This window comes from Chenopodium quinoa, unplaced genomic scaffold, assembly GCF_001683475.1.
Source record: "Chenopodium quinoa cultivar QQ74 unplaced genomic scaffold, ASM168347v1, whole genome shotgun sequence".
NCBI classification, from domain to species: domain Eukaryota; kingdom Viridiplantae; phylum Streptophyta; class Magnoliopsida; order Caryophyllales; family Amaranthaceae; genus Chenopodium; species Chenopodium quinoa.
In genome coordinates, this window is record NW_018743955.1 from 7647335 (window position 1) to 7665565 (window position 18231).

At 34.8% G+C, this 18231-nt stretch overlaps 2 protein-coding genes across 2 annotated transcripts; one reads left to right on the forward strand and one right to left on the reverse strand.

Moving 5' to 3' along the window:
- Positions 1–6287: 6287 nt before the first annotated feature.
- Positions 6288–10593, reverse strand: LOC110689391 (protein NRT1/ PTR FAMILY 5.2-like). Its single transcript, XM_021866172.1, has 4 exons — positions 9545–10593; positions 8562–8779; positions 7784–8349; positions 6288–7556 (listed from the first exon to the last, which is right to left on the reverse strand). The coding sequence occupies exons 1-4, from the start codon at positions 9660–9662 to the stop codon at positions 6716–6718; spliced, it is 1743 nt and encodes a 580-aa protein (XP_021721864.1). The 5' UTR covers positions 9663–10593; the 3' UTR covers positions 6288–6715.
- A 145-nt stretch (positions 10594–10738) lies between these two features.
- LOC110689390 (cyanate hydratase-like) lies at positions 10739–15567 on the forward strand. The gene is made up of 4 exons (XM_021866171.1): positions 10739–11158; positions 12459–12530; positions 13157–13265; positions 15228–15567. The coding sequence occupies exons 1-4, from the start codon at positions 10884–10886 to the stop codon at positions 15261–15263; spliced, it is 492 nt and encodes a 163-aa protein (XP_021721863.1). The 5' UTR covers positions 10739–10883; the 3' UTR covers positions 15264–15567.
- The last annotated feature ends 2664 nt before the right edge of the window (positions 15568–18231 follow it).

The following is an 18231-nucleotide window of genomic DNA, read 5'->3' on the forward strand; positions in this document are numbered from 1 at the left end:
TCTATACAAAATAATACTCCGTACTTAATGTCTGTTCACATTTATTTAACTGAGTTGAAATAAAGTGAAGTGAACTGATTGGAGCTGAACTGAACTGAAACGAAATAAATATTTTATGAGAGAGGGAAATTAGGAGCTGAAATGAACTGAACTGACTGGAGCTGAACTGAACTGAACTGAAATTAAGTAAATGTGAACAGACTCTTAATACTACATATAACATATGGGAGCTAGTATCAAGCTATAAGCATTTTGTCCATCTCAAATTTATTGCAACATATACTTTTTTTGAAAACTATTGCAACATATACTTTATCATGCTTAAACCTATTTTTAACTAATGAAGAGCGAGTATTTGTATTTATGTACGATAAAATATTACTCCGTATTTTGTATCAAAGAATATATTAGACTTGGTACAATAATGTGTATTTATACTATTTAATTACTTATACTCCGTATTATAGTAGTACATAGTTAAAAAAGACTATTGTGTTTTTTTTTTTTTTTTTGAAACTATTAAAGACTTGATTATTTTCACATTTTCCTTATTTCTAAAGCTTTCCGAACTTCCGAAGACAAAATATTACTGTTTACTGTGTAATGTGTATTAGATATTTCACGTTAATTTGGCCGATAGCCTGATATAGGGAATCAATTACGCTTAAATCAAATTGCCTAAAGCATGCTTTTCTTCTTTTAGTCAACAATTTAGTTCACAAGGACACAATTTCGAGTGTGTTGGAAATAAGTAATGCAAACGGATGCTCGCGCTCGATCGGGCGGTGTTCGCCCGATCGGGCGGAGATGGCCAGGGAAAATAGGAGAACTCTCGCGCCCGAACGGGCGGTCCTCGCCCGACCGGGCGGCGGACTCGAGTTTTTGACGAGCCCGATCGGGCGGCTTCGCCCGATGGCTCGCCCGGGATGGGGTTCCTAGATCGCCCGACCGGGCAGTGTTCGCCCGATCGGACGGTGCTCGCCCGATCGGGCGCGACACCAGGTCTGGAGAAACTTAATCTCGCGCCCGATCGGGCCCGCCTTTTTTCCTAGGTCGGTTTGCTTTGCGTGTTTCTTTTTCCGGGACTCATATAAATATGAGTCTTGCCTTTTCATGAGATTCATTCACTTTTCTAGCCGAAAACACAAACCTACCTTTGAGATCTGAACAGTTCTTGAGCAATTCCGCTCTTCGGGTTCGGGTGCACGAATTACGGGGAGAGTTGCGTTAAACTTGGGGGGCGTGCGTCATCAAGAAACATGTACCGGTGGTGGCGTATTTCGCTTCTAAGGCAGTGGATTATTGTTCCACGGCGCGACTGTGAGTTTGAGATCTTCAATCAAGTATTTTCCCTTTCATCTTCTCTATTTTTTGTTATTGGAATCGACAGGTATTTTTACCAACAATTTAGAAGCGAAATAGTATTAATTAATTTATTATACTGTTGATTCCTGGATTATTCAATTATATAAATCGTTTGATCGGGATGGAAATTAAAATTTGGTTCGGATCATCGTATGAAATTCATCCGTATTATTTGCAGTTCAAAAACCCTAATTTTTGGGGAAATTTTTTATCCGTCAGCGTGCAATATCTGTGTACATTGTTGGAAGGATGAACTCGGTAAAGTGTGTTTGATCATTGCTTAACTGCAGCCTTCTTTAGTTAATTTGTGGCTCCTAGTGGACATCATGTCAGCAAGGTTAAGGAAAGTTAATTCCTAACCTTTTTGTTTGTCAAATATGGTTTCATATTGAACCATGTTATTTAAAGAATTTAGAGAAAAGAAAACCTGAAATTTCAATTGAAGAATGTCGGTGGAAGCAGTGCAATTCAGAAGTCTTTAATTTGGAATATTAATTAAAGTGGTAGATTATCAAAAGGTTGCTCCTTCTCTAGTGAAGACTCCAACAGGATTTGCAAGTAATGCAATCGGTTATGCGAGGATCGATGGGCAGCAACGGTGTCGACTGTCGAGTTATAACTCAATAAAATCTGTCTAGCGAGTGAGCCGAGATATGCAACAATAGTTGGTCAGACCATTGCTCGTAATCAGATAAGTTATCCTTCTCAATTTATTTAAGTAATTTCTAACTCTACATAATATTTGTGTCTATTATTATGTGCTCCTGTTATATATGCATAATTTAATTATTATGAGCTATTGTTTAGCAATGTGGGGGTGTTTTGAGTTAGATTTTTGCGACTAACTAGTAAGTTAGTTTGTACTCTTGTTGATGAGTGGTATTGAGGAGGAAGGTCTCCGAAAGTGACGTTTATCTATAGCTTTTGACTTGTTGTTTGCAAGTAATTTATTTCTGCTAATGTATGTTTCGTCCAATGGTAATTTATTTATGTTCATGGACTTTGATGTGTTTTTTCCTAGTAGATTAGGGATGACATATGTTCTATCTTATGATAGTGTTTTTATTGTTATTTTTCCTAATCATGGACAATATTTTATTGAGCATGGAGTATGTGATAAGCTTGTAAGTGTCTCGTTTTTGAGATTAAAAAGGGATTTAGAGTTATTGTTTCTTTTAATTCTTGTGATCTTAATCAGCTTTGTTCACGAACTTGAAATGTATTTAATTGGCTAGAGGTGTAGCAATTATTTTTCTTGTTGATGGTCTAGATGAGACTGGGTTGATTTCCGTGCTTATTAGCAGAATAAAAAGGCTTGACTTAACAAAGCTAGAATGGTCGTGCAAGTTTGAAGTGTAAGTGCCCCACATGAGGTAAGGATGAGAATTAACATTCTATATGTCTTTAAACACTATTAATATTCTGTGAATATTATTATTGTGGGGGTTGCAGATATGTATCAGTTGTTTATTTGTTTAGTAAGTATTTTACCCAAGAATTTGGTTTATACTCCCTAATTTGTTACCTTATTCATGATTATTTTCATGTGGTATATGTGATGTGGGGGTTTCCAATAATAAAGAATTGACTTCTAGATATGTTTCACATAAAGCATGAGGGCTTGTGGGAATGTGGGTGATATGTATGTTGAATATCTGCTACGTTTATCATGTACGAGCTTGATATGTTAAATCCTTGAATTGTCTCAAGTATATGTTTTCCTATGACATGACATGTTAGTTTTGCTCGTTCATAGGATTTGTTCTTGCTTCCTAAGCTTTATCTTGCCAGTAAAGTTGATGAGTTTATCATCTAAGGTGTATTAGATTAAGGTTAAACTAGTGTTATATCATCTTCGTTTTACTTTCTTAATCGAAAGTTGTATGTAGATGTTTGTTGTGTGGTATATATTCATGTAGTGGTGAATGGAAAAATCCTGAACCATATGGATAAACCTGATTGACTAGTTGTGGAAAGAAGCATGTTAACGCGAGTTGTGCACTCTCTTTGAGTCTGATATGTTTGAGAAGAGTATATCTTGCCTTGCTATTAGAATTACATCTGTTGTAAGTATCTTTCAAGGTGAGTTGAAAGGTGGTTGATTGGAAATGGGCTAAAGGTAAGATACTATGTTGTTAGGATTTATTCTTTAAGTTTGGTGCTGACCATCTCTTATGACTCACCTGGTTTGTTCTAAGCTTGTCTGATTTGCAGTAAGGTTGCTTAAGATTCCTAGCATGATTGATTGTAAATCAAGGGTGTGTATTTCAAAACGCATGCACAGGTGACAACTTAGAAGATGAGGTATTTTTTGCTCATGATGTTATATACTTTGTGATATGTATGGTGAGTGGGGGTTAGATTTGAGTACTCTAACTTGTTATGTTAAGTTTTTCTAGGCATGTGAGTTGAACTTCTTGATGCATGTGTGATGTTACTATGGTTCGCATTGATGGAGTTCATTTGCTAGAATGATCATAAGTTGTTAACTTCACATGCATGTTGTTAATTGAGATAAAGATGTATATGTGTCTCTAAGCCAAGAAACAAGTACAAGATAATGTGATAAGCAGAATGGTTCTAGGCAGTATGCAAATGAACTAATAAAGGTACGCATCAATAATCTCATTATTGTGATGTAGAAAAAGTGGTTTGGTAAATTATATTTATCACGTCTAAGCCAGAGTTATTTTTCATGATTTGGCCTTGATGTTTGATTCAAATGCGCTAATGTTTTGCAATCTAAATGATGAACAAACTTTTCTTGACGTGTAGTGTTTTTGTTGTGAGCTATATTGTTTATTCTGTTTGTCAAGAGAGAATTACTCAATTATTTTCTGAGCTTCAGATAGTACAGGGATGAAGGTTAAAGTGAGAAAGTTTCTCAAGTACCTATCCAGTAAATCCTAAGAGACAATGATTGAATGAACAACGATGATTAGTTGAACCTCTTCAGTGTATGGGTTTTACATGATGAAGGGTGGTGCTCTGTTTCGAGTGAGCTGCAAAACAAATTGTTGTACACTATCCATTATGAAGAAAAGGTTCATTAGATTGGATGACATGGTCAAGAAGATGATTGTTGCAAAAATTAATCTCTGGAAGTTTGTCCATTGTGGGGGTAAGTTGATCCTCATGTTCTCTACATTATTTTTCACAAGTGTCTATGTATGTTGTCAGGAAGTACAGATGTAGTGACAAAGTTAGACAGATCTTGTGGAGCTGATACTCATGTTAGAGTACGTGAAAGCAAAGAAGAATCAAGCAGGTCCTTATACTAGGATGAAGCACAGGTAAGTGCTTGATTGTCTAAGAGAATATATTTAAGATTCTGTGGGGTATTTTAAATTATTCTAGTGACGAAGTTTAAAAATTGAGTCTATGTCCTGAAGTGATCTGGCTTGATAACCCTCTAATTTATATGGTTATGAGATGCTTTGGTAGACTTGTTGCTTGATGCTTGCAGGTTGAGCTTTAAGTGCTCTTAATATGTCCATAACCCAGATTGGGTGGTCAATTGAGACAGCTTACATGGACACACCGAAGTGTTTTAATTTGTTGAACTTTTGTTCTGAATGGGTCTAGAGCCTTGTTTTGGTTGACTCATTGTTGGATTTACACCATTTATGTTTATTGAATCTATAACTTTTTTCAGTGGTTTGTTGATCAGGTGGATTCAGTAAGGTTAAGCGTGGCTCTTAATGTCATTTGTCCAGTTATTCTTTGAGCAGGGATTGATAATGGTTCTTAAGTAGATTTAAGACCATTAGCCCAGTGGCTCTTAGAGTAGGATTGATAATGACAGCGAAGGTGGAAGGTTGATCATTGCTTGCTCTTAATACTACTAGCCCAGTTGCTTGAGAGTAGGGAACGATAGTGATCCTTAAACGAATTAGAATCACTAGCCCAGTTACTGCTCGAGTAGGGAATGATAGTGGTACCGAATGACTGAGGTTGGGAGTATCCCTTAATGCATCTAGCCTAAGAGCTCATTGAGCAGTGGATTGATAGATGCACCGTCGAGTTGATAGGGTTGAACTTTTCGTTCTTAATGTTCTTATTCTATTGCACAGAAACTCTTGGGTTTGCAAGGTGCTTGAATGTGTTTAAGCCTGCAAGGAAAGACCTTAGATGTGCTGGGAATGTGTATTTTATACACAGACGGAACACCTACGTGAGTACGAGGGGTGGCCTCCTTCAAAGGGAAAATTGTGGTGTAGTTTTCTTGAAGTACTCATGAGAGCCCAAGGTGTAGGCCAAGATTGGCGGAGTTGCTTAAGCTCTAAAGTCAAGGTATGTGTATTCAAGGTCCCTTCCTCGCTCCTAGGAGTTCAAATCTTAGGATACTCACTAGGGAAGTGTTGAAAACCTTGTGCACTAATGTGTTAGTTCAAACCTTTGGATACTAGCATTTAAGTACTAAGACTTTCATTTATTGTTCAGATTTCATGTTGAAGATCCGCTCGCATTAGTGGGGGATTGTTGGAAATAAGTAATGCAAACGGATGCTCGCGCCCGATCGGGCGGAGGTGTCCAAGGAAAATAGGAGAACTCTCGCGCTCGATCGGGCGGCCCTCGCCCGAACGGGCGGCGGACTCGAGTTTTTGACGAGCCCGATCGGGCGGCTTCACCCGATGGCTCGCCCGGGATGGGGTTTCTAGATTGCCCGACCGGGCGCCCGATCGGGCACGACACCAGGTCTGGAGAAACTTAATCTCGCGCCCGATCGGGCCGCAGCTCGCCCGATCGGGCCCGCCTTTTTTCCTAGGTCGGGTTGCTTTGCGTGTTTCTTTTTCTGGGACTCATATAAATACGAGTCTTGCCTTTTCATGAGATTCATTCACTTTTCTAGCCCAACAAACCTACCTTTGAGATCTGAACAGTTCTTGAGCAATTCCACTCTTCGAGTTCGGGTGCACGAATTACGGGGAGAGTTTCATTAAACTTGGGGGGCGTGCGTCATCTAGAAACCTGTACCGGTGGTGGCGTATTTCGCTTCTAAGGCAGTGGATTATTGTTCCACGGCGCGACTGTGAGTTTGAGATCTTCAATCAAGTATTTTCCCTTTCATCTTCTCTATTTTTTGTATTGGAATCGACAGGTATTTTTACCAACAGAGTGGAGTTGGGTACAACTTAGTTTGTTTAAGTGTTATCAGGTAGTAATGTACTCCGTAGTATTCAAGATATGAAATCAAATCTTGTCACAAAATATTAAAAAAATATTAAAAAATATAAAAAAAAAAAAAAAAAAACTTTTGTAAGAAAACAAATTATATGATGTCAATTTCATATGTGGGGGAATATACATTTCCAAATAATCCTGTTCAATAATTGTCGCAAAATAGTCGTCATTGATGCAATTCATCTCTAAGCACGTCCAATGAATCGAAAATTTCAGCCCTATAAACATAAGACCTAACTATAAGCAAGAAAATGATGAAATTTACCACATTAAGTATCACAAAGAACCCATAGTAATAATCAAGATGAGAGGCGTTAAGGTTGTTCAAAATCCACCCTTGGTGTCCATGCTCGGCTGTAAGGTGCGCAACTGTTGATAGGAGGAAACTACTAATGTAATTCCCAATACCTATAGTCGTAGTTGAATAAGATGTTCCAAGACTCTTCATTCCCTCAGGAGCTTGATCATAGAAGAACTCGAGTTTTGCCACTTCTAGGACTGCATCAGCAACCCCTAAGAGAACGAATTGAGGGAGTAAAATGAAAATTGTTACAGGAAGTTGTGCACCACTTTCAACCATACCATGTTCCCTAGCAAAACTAAGTCTTCTCCTCTCAACTAATGATGAAACTATCATAATGATTGTGTGAATTACTAGGCCAAGTCCCATTCTTTGAAGCAATGTAATCCCTCTTGGATTTTTAGTTAGTTTTCTCATGAATTTTACGAAGATTTTGTCATATAGAACGACACAAACGAGCATTGAGAATGTTGTAAACCCGGTTAGGCATGCTGGTGGGATGTGGAACTTGCCTATGCTCCTATCCAATGTGGTACCTTGCTTGACGAAAAGGGTTTGTCCTTGTGCTAACATCGTGCTTGGGATGAAGGTCGTAATCAAGATTGGAAGCATTCTTATCATTTGCTTCGTCTCTTCCACTTGTGTAACCGTGCATAACTTCCAAGGATCCTTTGAACCTGTGACTATCGCGGCTTTGTCTAGGAACCTACAAACAGCCATGTATTATAATTAGATGATTTTATCATCATATTGTCTAGTTATTTGCAATCATAGCCAATATTTTATCTACATAACAGTCCATCACACAATATGGTACGTTGAATATAATTGTCATAGTATATAACAACTTAATGCTACAAGAACACAACTTTATAATTACATGCTTACTTAAAATTGAGATTGAATTTCAAGTCATTATTTATAATCACTAACCTTAATGATGAAGTTGATTCCACTCTATACATCCCACCCTTGGTGTACTCAACCAAGTCGAGCTCGTACAACTGCTTAAGGTCACTAGGGAACGACGCGTTCCGGTTCCTAATGGCAGCCATAATAACCTTAGCCATCTTTGTGAAGGGACTTCCATTAGGCAATCTATGCCTATAAAAGGGACTTCCAGATAAAAATATTAAAATGGATATGGCAAGCCCAATAGTCGGTAGCGCGTAACCTAGAGTCCAGCCCACATTGTCTTGAACATAGACTAAGATTGTGTTAGCAAACAAGGTTCCAAAGAAAATACTAAACTCCCACCAATTGAAGAATGAGAGTTTTTGTGCCTTCTCTTTGGGCTCAAAATCATCAAATTGGTCTGCCCCAATTGTTGAGATGTTGGGCTTGGTCCCACCTGTCCCAACTGCTAAGATATAGAGTGCTCCATAAAAAACAGCTAGTTGAAGTGGTGAGGCCTTCTTACAATTGGATAATTGGGCTTCATTGCAAGGAGGTGATTTCAGCCCAGGAAGTGAAACTGCTAGTGTTAGAAGTGACATTCCCTAATAAAAAAAAATGATGATACAAAAATTATTATTTTATGATCTCTTCAACTGAAATAAGATAAATTAATTGGGAATTTTTCGAATGTTTGGTATGTAAAGTTGGTCTAATCTGATAATTTGATTGAACTTTGACTATATTTGTACGGTTATGTTATAATAAAGATGTTATCAAGTGGGTTAAGACTTTAGAGATTAGAGAGTTATATTACCGAAAGATAAATGGCACAAGAAATGAGAAAAGTTCGATAACGTCCAAGGTAGGCATCAGCGATATAAGCACCGATAATAGGAGTCATCCAAATGGTGCCTACCCAATTAGTTACATGGTTGGCTGACTCCACTGTTCCTTGGTGAAGTTTTCTTGTCATGTACAACACCAAATTTGATGATATTCCATAATATGCCATCCTCTCAAACACCTCGTACACTGTATACAGTGCATAATCATCACCCATAAATTATCAATTGTAAGTAATTTTTCAAAAGAAATCTTCATATAAACAGAAGTCTATTAAACAATTCCCTAGCAGATTTGAACCTGTGGTCTTACAACTTGACTATCAAAGTATCAATCACAACAAGATACGTAGTAAAAGCTAAGGATGTCACTTGATATGCTAGTTGTATACATTGTATGTATATCATTAATCATTTGCTTTGGTAATTATCTTTAATTTTAGTAATTTGTTCATTCTATCCTTCATTCCTATCCCTTAGGTAAAGATATCAATCAATATAGCTGTAATCGTTGCTTTAGTCATAAACTCGTTAATAAATTAATGAACTGTGACACCAAATGACCAAATTTTCACTTATTTCAGGCTTAATAAATTCGGTTCACATAATTAAAAATCAGGTGAATAGAACACACTTGTAAGCTTTTAATTGCATATTTATTAGCGTATAGTCCATATAATTTATTTTCAAGTATGCAATGCCAACAAACACCATGAGAAAGAGAGAAAATTTCAAAAGAACTACTTTCTCCGTTTCATATTAATCTTACTAATTTGACTAATTATGTTTTCACAAAAATGATTTCAAATAGGAAGAACAATATGAAACTAACCGAGTAATAGACATCTCGTTTTGAGAGACTCTTTTCTCATTGCTAGCTAGCTTGACTACTCCTTATAAATGGATGATTCGCAATAAGAATAAGATAAGAGAGAAATTGAATACAAAAACATACCGACAAAAAAGTAGCAAGCTCTCCAACCACCACGCTTGGATCTACGAACAGGGTTGCCTTTGAGATCAACTGTTCCATCTTTTGTGTAATCATCAATTCCTGCTTCTTCAATAGCCATTGATAATAGATGACTTTCAATTAATTGAATTATTGGCTGTCTAATTAGTAATTAGCATATTAAAACAAACTAGGTAGCACCGTAGCAGCTAATTAATGTGGGGATACTTAGTTTTTTTTTTTTTTTTATAAGATGCTTACGAGATAGCGAGTATCATGGGATTCCTAATACTACTAATCTACTATTAATGTTTTTGAACGTATGTAGCTCCTTGGTTTGTTAGACTTAGAGGTTATATACTATATTATCATTGTTAGGATTTTTGTTTTGATACTCTCAATATGTGTGCATTTATTTATCAATTATTATGCCACGGAGTCACCTCATTTAAAGCACCTACTCACGGTTTATAAGCTTATGACACGTTTAGTAAAAGAACAAGAAATAAAGATAAGCAGAAGAAATAAAATATAATAATACTGTTGTAAAATTAAACTAATTGACATGAATTATGGTTCGAATGGCCTTTCATGACATAGATTTTATGACATAGTTCATGGCTTTGAACACCATCATTTCTATTCATTGCCACTTATTGTTTTGGAGTTCATGGTATAGTCAAATTGGTTTAGTTAGTTTATGTTTGTTTCCTCGATTTTGGGATGTTTGTTATTATCATAATACAAGTAGCTCCTCAATAATACAATTAATAAATGCAGTTTTTTTTTTTTCTATCTTTTCTCTCAAAGCTCCTCAATTATGGCTGCTCATCTTCTTCTCTTCTTGCTTCCTACTTACTCAGAACATGCCATAAATGTTATTAGCATACTAGCGGTAAATATGTTGTATATATATGAGCATATAATTTACTTGAATGTGATTTATATCATCGTTTCATTACGAGTTATGACCTATAAAGTACATTCTTTTATGAAACGGCAAAGTGAGTTAAGTTTACATTGCTCGATCTTTTATCTAATGAATATATCTTGTTAATTTGAATTCAACCCTTTCCTGTCTAAAGTTACCGGAATGTCGTTTTTAAACGGTCGCAACACAAGTGTACAAACCAAACATCGGTCAAACTTAACTTTCGTAGTAATTTTGATTACTATTCCTTGACATCTTAGAAGCAAGAGTAGCAAAATTTATTACACACACAATCACACTACATATATCCTCGTTATCATCATTCATACATTCATTCATTCATTCATCCATCCATCTTCCCCATAAATTGGCATACCTCAACCTCATCCAATAACCTCACTAAACCCAACAATGGCGTCTTCAGCATACACCTTATCAGTAGTAGAGAAACTTCAAGAAGCCAAGAAAAAATCTGGAAAATCCTTCAACCAAATTGCTTCTGAAACTGGTCTTACCAACGTTTATGTAGCCCAGCTTCTTCGACGCCAAGCCCAATTGAAGCCCGATACTGCCCCTAAACTCCGGGCTGCGTTACCCGAATTGACTGATGATCATATTGAGCTTATGATGAGACCTCCTTTCAGATCTTATGATCCTGATTTGACCCAAGAACCCGCCATTTATAGGTCTTTTTCTCTCTCCTATTGTCATGAGATTTTGAAATTTGGTTTTGATTTTTCTGGGATTTTAGTTTTATCATCTGGGTTAGTTTTAATTTGTTGATTATTAAGGGATTACTGATTAAGTTGGTGGTTATTGAAATTTGGGTATGGTTTTTCTGGGTTATTAGTACATCTGGGTTATGGTTTAATTTGTTGATTATTAAGTGATTATGTTGTTGATATTGAATATTGGTTTTGGTTTTGGTTTTTCTGGGTTATTAGTAATATCATCTGGGTTATGGTTATATTTGTTGATTGTGAAGTGATTATGTATGTTGTGGATTGATTAATTAATAGCCCTATGTAATCCAATTGCATTAAATTATTTGATTTTCTAATTAATTTTTCTGGGTTATTGTGTTGATTGTATGTTGTACCACTACTGATATCCAATTTGGGGTTTATTTTGTTTGGGGTAATTTTGATTGGTTTTGAAGGATTAATCAATTGATTTGCCCAAGTAGTAGTTATATGGAGGTATATATGCTTAATTTTTGTACAATGAAGAAATTTTTGAGAGAGATGGAAAGTTATTTGGATGACATTTTAGTATGTGCTCCAATATAATGTGGTCATGTGGTAAATTTGAAGTATTCATGATGGATTGAAGAAGTTTGAATTGCTCTATAAAGTTCTATTTGTTTGAGCTCCTGAAGAACATTTGTAGTATTACTATGCACCCGAGTTTGGCTGATGAAAAGTTTGGCTGGAAGTTTCATTGAATGTTATAGTTTGTGCTACTATTAAGCATGGCTTTGGTGGTGTTTTGGTTTTATTGAATGGAATGTTTTTGTGTTGTTTTATTCAGTTGGTTACTTGTTGGTATATTCATTATTTTCTGTTGCCGTTGTGGATGTTGCCGCCATAGAAAAGCGAGCTTAACCATGCTAAGCATGTACTAGCTAGAATCTCCTTTCTCTGGTGATCTTGATATCATTAATATGCCTGTGGTTTGGAATGGGACGATGAAATTCCTTTGATTATCTTTGATAATTGTTTGCTGGGTGCCTGGGTCTTGCTGTAATAATGCATTACGCCATTACCCAATTACCCTATGGACTTTTTCTCTACCACCCCCTTTTCCTCCAAATATATAAAAAAATTCCTACTTGTTTATTTTAAGACTAATATGATCCAAATTCTTGATAAAATATAAAAATATTGGTGCAAAACTTTGTTTCAATCTTCCTTTTAGTTTGTTTCCACTATAATAATGCATTAGTTTCAGTAAATTCTTTCCTTTCTAATAATGCCATGTCTACAGGTTGCATGAAGCAACCATGCATTTTGGTGAGAGCATAAAAGAAATAATCAACGAGGAGTTTGGTGATGGCATGTAAGGATCTAACTCTTGCTCTTAGTTCATGTACTAAATTTGTGCTCTATCTCTCTTCTCTTGATTGCTATATTCACTCTGTTCAGCTTATCTTATTGAGGAAATTTGAGATGTTCGCGTATAGTTGACTATCTACTTTTTCTGTTTCCTTTGGACTTATGCGATTGTAAAACTATCAGATGTTTAATCCCAATTGCTGACTAATTTAAGCTCCTCCAAAATAAGAGGGTTAGGATACGAGATAATTCATCCCTTATTGTAATTTTAATTATCATATACATTGTTTTGCAACTAGCCAATGGTATAACCATTATTACTTTTGGGCCATCTTGCAGACCTTTTTTTTAGTCTCTATTTTAGATTAACACAGGCTCATTCAGCAATTCATGTTCACTAATCATTATACAATCAATTGAACTCTTAATATATTCTCCATCCACTAGGCATGCTAATCTATCAAACCTTATGTTATATCTGCAATGTACAAAGTGTTACTCTTGCTCTTAATATGGCTCAGGATATAAGTTGGTCATTTGTTGTTGGCTTGTCATTGATTTACTTATATGCCATGCTTGTTTTTTGTTTACTGACATTTTGTATTGGTTGTTCATTTGACTCTTGTTTAGCATGTCAGCCATAGATTTCTATTGCTCGGTCGATAAGGTTAAAGGCGTTGATGGAAAGGACAGGGTTGTGGTTACTTTTGATGGGAAGTATTTGCCATACACTGAGCAGGTCAGTTGGATTTATCATATTCACTCTTTTTCTGGATAAAAAAAAGTTCCATTGTAAGTTTGAACATTCTAGTACCTTTCTTGTTGTAGCTTGATACTAAATTTTTAGATGGGAACACCCAAGCACTAATTATGTACAAAAAGTGGTTTAAATGGTTAAAAAGTTGCAAATTTGGCCATTGTCATTAGATTCATATAAGAGATTTAGCTAGTTGGGAAAAAGGTAATGGATTTTTTGGTTGTAATTTGGTGTGGGATCTTTCATATGGATGTCACTACCTCGCTATCTTAGGATGTCTAAGATGGTGCTTTACTAGCAACGTCACTTTGGATTTGTCGATATTCTTCAGCGATCATCACCATTAACTCCCATATATTTACCTGGTAATGAGTTATAATGTAATTAATGAAGGAAATGCTTCCTTCATAGTGGTGATACCTCTTCTTAGACCTTCATGCTGGGATTAGGTCGTATTACGTTATTTTTTTTGTCGCTATTCCCTGATACAGAGCCAGTGGCGGAGGGAGGGGGGTACAAGGGGGGACAGCTGTCCCCCCACTTCAATAAAAAAAAATTAGTTAAAACTAATTATGTGCAGCAAAAACCATAAGAAAAAGGGTTTGGTTCAATGGTTTCAGGGCTTACTAGTAGTCTCCATGGTCATGGGTTCAATCCCTTTGACCAACATTTTTTTCTTCTTATTTTTATTTTAAAGTTTTCCTCTTTTCTTGCATGTTTCTTTACTTCACATATTCAATTAGAAGTAATACATAGTACTACTTAATGGTATCATGTTCTAACTTTTAAATTACCATAGTAATTTACATAATTTTTTATTTTTTTTATTTATATAAATACATACATTACAACCCTAAATTATTGGTTATAGTAGGAATTTCGGGTAAAGGTGTTTGGTTTTATTATATATCTCAATATAAATTAAATTGTCACGGGTTTAAAAACTTTGAACCTATGGATCCGCTATTGACCAAATTTGAATAAGAAATTGTTTATTTGTTAGGATTATCGTGAATTAGAAATCACATTTTATGAATTATTTGATAATTTTGATTGTATATTACTTTCAAAACAAAAATGAATATTTGAAGGTGAAGTTGTTATTGTAAATATGCTTTTTTTTCAATTTTTGGACTGTATAACTAAGAAATTTGGATTTACAGGTTGTAAAACTTATAAATATTAAGCATAGTCCCTACAATTTCTTATTTTTATTTTAAAGTTTTTCTCTTTTCTTGCATGTTTCTTTACTTCACATATTCAATTAGAAGTAATACATAGTACTACTTAATGGTATCATGTTCTAACTTTTAAATTACCATAGTAATTTACATAATTTTTTATTTTTTTTATTTATATAAATACATACATTACAACCCTAAATTATTGGTTATAGTAGGAATTTCGGGTAAAGGTGTTTGGTTTTATTATATATCTCAATATAAATTAAATTGTCACGGGTTTAAAAACTTTGAACCTATGGATCCGCTATTGACCAAATTTGAATAAGAAATTGTTTATTTGTTAGGATTATCGTGAATTAGAAATCACATTTTATGAATTATTTGATAATTTTGATTGTATATTACTTTCAAAACAAAAATGAATATTTGAAGGTGAAGTTGTTATTGTAAATATGCTTTTTTTTTCAATTTTTGGACTGTATAACTAAGAAATTTGGATTTACAGGTTGTAAAACTTATAAATATTAAGCATAGTCCCTACAATTTCTTGTATGTTTAAAAGGTTTGTCCATTTATAGAATGTACGCCACCTTTAGTCCGTCCCCCTAGGTGAAAAATCCTGGCTCCGCCACTGTACAGCGCATATTATTACCTTACTCCAAACATACTATCTCTATTCCAGTTTGCTTGAATTAGTTTTGTTTAAATGTTGTTTGATATCTACTCGAAGTTAACATGTTTGCATTTCTCTCGCTGCCAGAAGTCTGAGCACATGCTATCAAGACCAAGGAATTGAGGATGATGAAGAATCCTTGTACAAAATTGTTCTGCTCTGTCATTTGATGTAAATGAAGTCATATTCATCAAGAACGTTGCAAGTTCTGAGAGTACTTAATTGCTGTACCAAAAACATTGTTGTGTAGTATCTACTTAAGTTATTTTGTGTAATATCATTGTGTCAATAATGCTATTGCCTATTGGGAAAACACTCATGCAATAAAAAGAACTCTTGTTCGTACTTGTTCCTTCTGGTCTTGAAAATTGAAATAAAAATAGTGTGGCAGTGGTTTTGCCCATGTCATGCTCCCTTTTGAAACAAAGGCCTTGTTTGGTAAAGAGTTTTTTTAAAGAGTTTTTAGCTTATTTTGCTCAATTTAAAAAGCTAATTTAGGGTCTGTTCTCTTACGTTGAAATTCAGCTCAGCTTAGTTAAGTTCAGCTTCTAATTTCCTTCTCTTATAAAATATTCAGTTTAGTTCAGCTCAGCTGAGTTCAGTCAATGAACAGACCCTTGGCCTATTTAGGTGTTTGGTATAGCTTATTACAAGAGCTTTTAAGGCTTAAAAAACTCTTTTAGAAAAAGCTCATTATAAGAGCTTTTTAAAATTAGCTTTTTAAACAATTAGTTTTTTAGCTCTTAAATACACTAAAATAACTAACAATTAACAGTTATTTACCGGACACTTTTACACAATCAGCTTATAGCTAGCTAGTAAAACCAACTAATATAACCGTCTAACCGGGCTAATACAACCAGTTATATAAATCAGTTACCAGCTAATTACTAAACAGGATCAAACTCAAAAATTTTAATTACATTTTGCTTAAAAATGTACACCATTATAGGTTATGAGACTAACCCTAGACACGGTAAATGATCAAAAGTCGAGTTGGACTAGACCATGATTAAAATAAAAATGGCAATATTTGAGTTTTATTTTTATTTTTCTTAATAAAGAGTAGGGCCCTATTAAGTCAGAACTTCTCATAGGTTCTCCCGACCCAAGCTAAAGGGTAAGGGAATCTCCACCCAAAGTGCCTTTAGTAAAATTTGATCCCACAACCTTAATATTGTGATATGCAAATCTTAACACTACACGAAGCTATTTTTTTTTTTTTTTTTTTTTTAAGGAAACACGAAGCTATGTTTGGTACCATATTTGAATATGGTTTTGCAAGTTTTGGATGAAATTGGGCTACTCATACTCTTGTTGATAACTTTACCTCCAAAAGCTTTAAAAAAAATAATAATAAAATAAAATCGGGTCGACCCGAATCCAATACAGTACGGAAATGTTTGTTTCTCATTGATCCCTGAAACCCTAAAAAAAGCGCAGCTATATAACTTCTCCCCTTAAACCCTTTCTCAATCAGTCGTCTTAGCTATCTTCATCTTCTTAGCTCACTCATCTCTCTCTTGCTTAAACTAAATCCAAAACCCATTTTTTCTTCTTTAAAATCTTAGCTTAATCTTTTCAATTTCTTCAAAAATAATTTTTGGTTTGATTAAAAAGATAGATTTAGTCCATCTTGGCAAAGTTAGTCGGCCTTTGGCGATGACTAGTTTTGAATGCTAATGGACTTACATTAATCTCAGATTTTTACATCTCCTCCCTGTTCTGATCTTCTAATTATCAAACGAGGTTTCCGATCATTGGAGATGATACATTTTTTATTTAAATTATATTTGGGAAATGATGATAAACTATCATATTTAATCTGAAGCATTAGCTTTGTTGATTCGTATTATTTGCACGTCAGTCTGATCCCTTTTTTTCTTTCTAATTTTGTTTATTTTTACAAAAATGAAAATGAAAAAGTCCATTCTCAGCAAAGCAGGAAAATTAAAGATGAATAGCTTTGGATTAAAATGGACTAATATTACCATGTTCACTCTATAACTGTCCTCTTTTTCTTTTTTTCTGTGAATCTGTTGGTCAGTAGAGTTGATACATTTTTTTTCTTTTTAATTGTTGAATTATTAATGCTAATTTATAAATGGGTGTTTTAAAATTTATTTATTTTTACCCAGTTTGATTAAGAAATATGCATTTCAAAATTTGGATGAATGTATTGATACTTTCATAAAATTATGATAAATTATAAGAAATCAAGTCTAATGTATTCCGATTCAACTATCCGGTGAATCGGGTGGACATCCTTAAAAAAATAAAAAAAAATAATGTGATTTAGAGATTTTGTATCATGGACAATTTTACTTACATGATAAGGAGAACGAAATTAACTTAACTTATGAGTTATGACATACTAGTACAGTGGATTGGCATTGATGGACAAGCACAATAAAGAGCGAAATGAATACAAAAAAAATAAACTAACAAGATTGTTAAAGAGACCTAAACAACCACATTTTCTTAATATGTGATGAGAAATTGATATGTGAATAATGTGATGAAAACCAATACTTCACTTAATTTCTATTGGAAGATATAGCAAAATTACCAAGCAATGGAGGCCATGATTGTAGGAGTTGTATAACTTGTATTGGTTGTAATGCAAATCAGAACCTTTTCTTGTGAGCATAGCTTACTTGATAACCTGGATGCTCGCATTGTTGTGACAAGATCGAGCTATAGTTCACAAGCGATAGATTGAGTGCTAGCATTGTTGTTGTAAGGTTGAGCTATGGCTCGCAAGTGAGCGAGCGATAGCTCTAAAGCATAATTGCTTGCGGCAGGCCAAGATATAACCCACAAGTGAGCGAGTTGGAGGATAAGTTTTTTATTTGTTTCCTACATTAACTCTCTTAAGTCTCCAATCTCCATATGCATGATGCGAAAAACATTGAAGCCTTAAACACACTAAACACAAACCAACCTGTTTGAGATTTGAATAGTTCTTGTAAAGGTTCCATCCTTCGACTTCTGAGTACACGTATTAAGAGAGGATTGGCGTTAAACTTTGGAAGGGTGCATTACTAGGAAACTTGTACTAGTGGTGACGTATTTCACTTCTAGGCATTTA